Source organism: Dipodomys ordii, unplaced genomic scaffold, assembly GCF_000151885.1.
Source record: "Dipodomys ordii isolate 6190 unplaced genomic scaffold, Dord_2.0 Scaffold85, whole genome shotgun sequence".
Taxonomy (NCBI): Eukaryota; Metazoa; Chordata; class Mammalia; order Rodentia; family Heteromyidae; genus Dipodomys; species Dipodomys ordii.
The window spans coordinates 2,508,051-2,513,626 of record NW_012267301.1 but is presented as its reverse complement, the minus strand read 5'-3'; the positions used below and the strand labels follow the sequence as shown (position 1 = coordinate 2,513,626).

The 5,576-nt window shown below is 48.4% G+C and overlaps 1 protein-coding gene across 2 annotated transcripts in view; it reads left to right on the top strand.

The window, feature by feature from the left end:
* The window catches only part of Ndst1 (N-deacetylase/N-sulfotransferase (heparan glucosaminyl) 1), a 45,441-nt gene that overhangs the window by 21,798 nt on the left and 18,067 nt on the right, over window positions 1–5,576 (top strand). The window contains exons 4-5 of one of the 2 annotated variants that reach the window (XM_013025556.1): window positions 2,931–3,018; window positions 4,661–4,815. In XM_013025556.1, coding sequence (XP_012881010.1) covers window positions 2,931–3,018; window positions 4,661–4,815 — 243 coding nt within the window. Of the gene's footprint in view, window positions 1–2,930; window positions 3,019–4,660; window positions 4,820–5,576 lie in introns of those variants that run through there. The other variant, XM_013025557.1, reaches the window with a different exon arrangement.

Below are 5,576 nucleotides of genomic sequence, written 5' to 3'. Positions count from 1 at the left end.
CGCCCCCTCCCTCCTGCCCCACACACAGCTGCCACCTCCTATACCCATTTCCTTTCTCCAGCCCTAGCCCTACCCCCAGCTCTCCAGGCTGCTGAAGCCGGTTAGGCCAGTGGCTTTGATCTACTCTTTTGCATTGTGTTTCTTCCAGACATTTTGTTTCCTCAAGGGCTCTTGCAGAAGGAAAATTTACAGGTTTATTATAGTTGAGCCTTCCATCTGAACATCTTCTCTTGATGCCACCACTGACTTCTGACAAAGCAGACTGCCCCATTTCCTCTATAGGATGCTCTTCCAGTCCTAATCTGGTTCTCTCCTGCTTGGACCCAGGCCCAGGGCAATTCACTGGGAGACTGCAGTCCAGGTTGAGTCTCCCAGGCAGTGTGTATTGTAGCTGCTGAGCTCACTACATTTCTGTTGCCCATTTTGGCTTCTTATTTTTCCCATTTTTTTTTCTTTTGTCACTTTTATTATTTTTTATTAGCTTATATACATTTATATATACATATGTTAGCTTATATACATTACTTAAGTATTAAAGGATTTTGATGGTAAATTGGAGATAAGTCTTGTAGATTGGTCTGCCCATACTGGCTTCAAATTATCACCTTTGGATGGTGTCATCCCAAGTAGCTAGGATCTCGGGCAGAGCCCAGACTGGTGCCCTGCTTTCCTGGCTTGCACTTCTTTTTCTAGGAAGCCTTTGATGGACCTTCATGTCTTTCTTCTTTCCTTGTTTACATAAACCAATGAACTCTTAAAAAAAAATTAAGTAGCTATACAAAGATGTTCCAATTCCATTTGTCAGGTTGTGATTACAAAGCACCTTGATCAATGTCACCCATCATTCTCCCCCTCACCCCTACCCTCGACATAGTTGAATATTTACATAATATACAACATTACATACTATACAACATACAATGTACAGAATATACAGCAAGCCAATTAACTCTTGAGGAGCTCAGGTCAGTGCTGCCAGAAAGAGAAGCCTCTGTTCTGTGCAGGGCTACAGTTCAAGAAGCCCCTTCACTGTGCTGGGAGCGTGTGTGGTTGTGTCTGTGGCCAGGAGGAACAGCAGTCTTTGCTATCTTTGAGGCACAGGTCACAGCAGCCAAAAAAGGGGACAAAAGAGCTCCCATGACAGCACCTGGCAAAGCCTTGCCTATAGGGAGCACCCCTCCTTTCCTCCCTCTCTCCCTCCCCACTTCCCTCCCACAATAGGCCTAATGTGATACCACTCAACAAGGGGCAAGAAGCCCGCGAGGGGCTATTCTGGAGATTACAGGGTGGTTAAACTCGGCACCAACAGGGGCCCATTTTTCTTTTCTTTTCTTTTTTTTTTTTTTCTGCTTACTTATTTTGAGACAGGCTCTTAACATGTAGTTCAGGCTGGCCTTTAACTCATGGCCCTCCTTCCCCAGGCTCCCAAAGCTTTTTCCCAGCTCTTTTCCCTATTGCTAAAGTGAGAGACATGACAGCATGTAGGAGACGGGTCTGTCTGCAGTAGCACACAAATTGAAGCGCCCTCTTCTGGGCACTTAGCAAAGTGCAGATATCAAAGCACTTCTGCAGTAGGTCTACATGCTCACGAGCTCAGGAGTAGAAAGGGGCAGCATATATTCTGCTTTGGTTCCAAACACAGTTGACAACTGTGTTCTTCCTTAGAGCTGTGAATGTCTCCTCACTAGTGTATACAGTGCTGGCTTGTGGCACAAAGTGTATAGAACCCATAGAAGCTGCACATTTCAGGGCATGATGAGTGCCAGGCTCTGCTCAGCCTTCTCTGGTGTGTTACCTCATTTGGTTCTCAAAGCAGCCTGGTGAAGGGGCTGATACGTTACAGAGGAGCACACTGAGGCTCAGAGAGGTGAAATAACTTGCCCAAGGCCATCCAACTGGAGCAGGCATATCTAGTAATCAGTGCTTGGTGACAGTATCCCTCAGGGAGGGCCAGGATTTGTAGTTGGTAACATGTTTGAAAGCAGCCTCCTTAAGGATTCCTAGCAACCTGACAACCATGCAGTCCTCCCCCTGGAGTTCAGCTGCACGCATTTCCCTTCACTAACTTGCTGCAAGTGTCATGTGTGCTGGGCATGGGACATTACAGTCCAGCATGCAGTCCATCCTTGGAAAGCTCAGGGTCCTGATGCCAGCCTTGTATTGTACTGGGCACAGAAACCCAAGAGTCACGTGAGGGAGGGAGATACTATTGTCTCCTCTCACAGCTGAAGAAATCAAGGTGCAGAGAAGTCTTGAGTCTTGTTAAGATTCAGTAGAACCAGACAGGAATCTGGTCTAGTGTTGAAGACTGTAGTCTTGGCTGGCTTTGTGGGGTGCACCTGTGCCAACACACACAGCCCTCTGTATGGACAGGACTTATACATGGCTGAATGCTCCATGTTGCTAGTCTCTAAAATTTGGGTTGTTTTATTTTTTATTTTCGGTACAAGGGTGATATTGCATACATATACACAACGTCTAGTGATGGGATCAGGGTAATTTAAAGGCTCCTACTGCACCCTATGATTCCCGTGCGTGTTGTCTCTGCAACATTCTTCATAATCTTTTTTTTTTTTTTCTTTTTTGGGTCCGGTTGTGGGGCCTGAACTCTTGGCCTGGGCGCTATCCCTCAACTCTTCAGCTCAAGGCTAGCACTCTACCACTTGAGCCACAGTGCCACTTCCGGCTTTTTTCTTCTTGCTTATGTGGTGCTGAGGAATCAAACCCAGGGCCTCATGCATGCAAAGCAAGTGCTCTACCAATGAGCCACCTTCCCAGCCCTCTTCATAATCTTTCAAACAAGGGTCTCACATTTCTATTTTCTTACCAGGTCTATGAGCTTTGTGGCTGGTCCTGCTGGAGCAGACCTCATGGAAGGTGTAGGGGTTTCTGACTTCCCCTCACCTCTTCCCTTCTCCTCTGTTTCCTAGGCCCTGTTTGATACACAGAATGAACTACGCACACATATCCCAAACTTCACCTTCAACCTGGGCTACTCAGGGAAATTCTTCCACACAGGTACGTAACTTGCTCCTGCTAACTAGTATCTTCTGGGGCCTTCTCTATTTCTACCTCTTGAAGCCTTGCCACAGGTCACCAGATAGGCTTGCTGGCCACACTGGAGTAAATGTGACCCTTCTGGGCCCCCAAAGCCAATAGACCACAAGAGTAGGCCCAGACCCAGGCAGAGGGCATTTAGGGCTCACTAAAACAGCTATAGTGGTTCCCATGCACCCTTCCTGGCTTTTCAGGCTGTCCTTGGTGGGGTCTCTCTCTCCCTCTCTCTCTCCTTCTCTCCTTCTCTCTCTCTCTCTCACTCTCTCATCTTCCCACCACTTAAATACTTAAATTGCTTTGTATTTGTGTGTATAAAGGAAACAGCTGAGTTCTGAGAACATTACAGAAATATGTGGCATAGAAAATGAAGTACCTTGTAGTTGTAGCCACCTCAGCACTGGCAGGAACCATGTCTTGACTTTAGTTTGGAGGCAGAGGGGCTGGCTCACACCCATCTTTTTCTCTGGGGCTCTTTCAAGCTCCTCCTGTGTTGCCTTCTGGGACTGGGCAAGTGAAACAACCATGGATTGGCCATCCGCAGTGGCTGCTTCCTCCTCTGTGTTCTCTGCTACCAAGAAAGAGCAGCCTTTCTTTTTTTTTTGTCGGTCTTGGGGCTTGAACTCTGGGCCTGGGCGCTGTCCCTCAGCTCTTCAGCTCAAGGTGAGTGCTCTACCACTTGAGCTACAGTGCCACTTCCGGTTTTCTGGTGGTTTATTGGAGATAGGAGTCTCATGGTCTCTCCTGCCCGGACTGGCTTTGAACCGCGATCCTCAGATCTCAGCCTCCTGAGTAGCTAGGATTACAGGCGTGAGCCACCAGCGCCCGGCAAGAGCAGCCTTTCTAGAATCTAGGTGGAACCATCTTGGTCAGCAATTAAGGTGCAGGGAAAGATAGCCCAAGCCAAATAGGAGCATGCTTGGTCATCTGCATTTCTTTTGTTGTTGTTGACTGTAGTGCTTGAACTCAGGGCCTGTGTGCTGTCCCTGAACCTTTTTTTCCCCCCTCAAAGCTAGCACTATACCCACTGTACCCACTTTTGAGGCACAGCTCTAGTTTTCTGGTGGTTTGAGCCACAGCTCTACTTTTCAGTTTTCTGGAAGTTAATTGGAAATAAGAGTCTTGTGGACTTTCCTGCCCAGACTGGTTTTGAACCAAGACCCTCAGATATCAACCTCCTGAGTAGATAGGATTATGGGCATGAGACACCAGCACCCAGCTTCATCTACATTTTATATATTCTTACCCTTTAGCCTGGCAGAGGTGGTTGTAATAATACATCTGAGACAGAGGTTTAGCATCCTGTGCATAGATTGGTAGCTAAAAGGCAGAGGACTCCATTTGGACCATTGCATTGAGGTCAGACCAGACACGTGAACAGTAGAGAAAATGCTTGGGATTGGGATTGTTGATGCCAAACCTCAAAAGGCCCAAAGCAAAAAGGTCAGCCATGGACACTCGCGAAGCAGGACTAGACTAGGCTAGACTAGAACCTGTGTTTTGTGTTCCTCTGCCCTGCTTCTCTGGGGTCTGTGTACTCCACTGGGGCTCATTTAAAGGCGTCATGGCTGAACTGTGGGAGCTGAGAGCTGTCCTTGTGCTGCAGGTACTGATGCGGAGGACGCTGGGGATGACCTGCTGCTGTCCTATGTGAAGGAGTTCTGGTGGTTCCCCCACATGTGGAGCCACATGCAGCCCCACCTTTTCCACAACCAGTCTGTGCTGGCTGAGCAGATGGCCCTGAACAAGAAGTTCGCTGTCGTGAGTAAGATTCCCTACAGGGCAGAGCCGGAGGAGGGGGAAGGGCGCTGAAGGGCGGGGCTGGGCTGGACACCTGTACTTCCGGCCTCCTGATACTTTTACAGTTCAGCTGGACAGAGTTTTTTTTTTTTTTTTGGGTCCGGTTGTGGGGCCTGAACTCTGGGCCTGGGCACTGTCCCTCAGCTCTTCAGCTCAAGGCTAGCGCTCTACCACTTGAGCCACAGCGCCACTTCCGGCTTTTTTTCTTTTTGCTTATGTGGTGCTGAGGAATGGAACCCAGGGCCTCAGGCATGCAAGGCAAGCACTCTACCACTGAGCCACCTTCCCAGCCCCTGGACAGAGTTTTATACCAGCTCCATTCCAGGACCTGGGGCAAGTGCTACCTTTGTAGCAGTCTGAAAGTCTCAAGAGAAGCTACTTGTTCAGGCCTATAATCCTAGCTAATCAAGAGGTTGAGATCTGAGGATCCATGTTTGAAGCCAACCCGAGCAGGAAAGTCCATGAAACTCTCTTCTCCAGTTAACCACCAAAAAGTCCTAGTGGGGATGTGGCTCAATTAGAGCATTAGCCTTGAGCAAAAACACTAAGGGACAGCACCTAGAGTTCAAGCCCCAGTACTGGCGTGCGTGCGCATGCACACACAACACACACACACACACACACACACACACACACACGCAATAAGAGAAGAGAACAGTCAATTTTTTTTTTTTTTTTTTGGTCGTGGGGCTTGAACTCTGGGCCTGGGCGCTGTCCCTCAG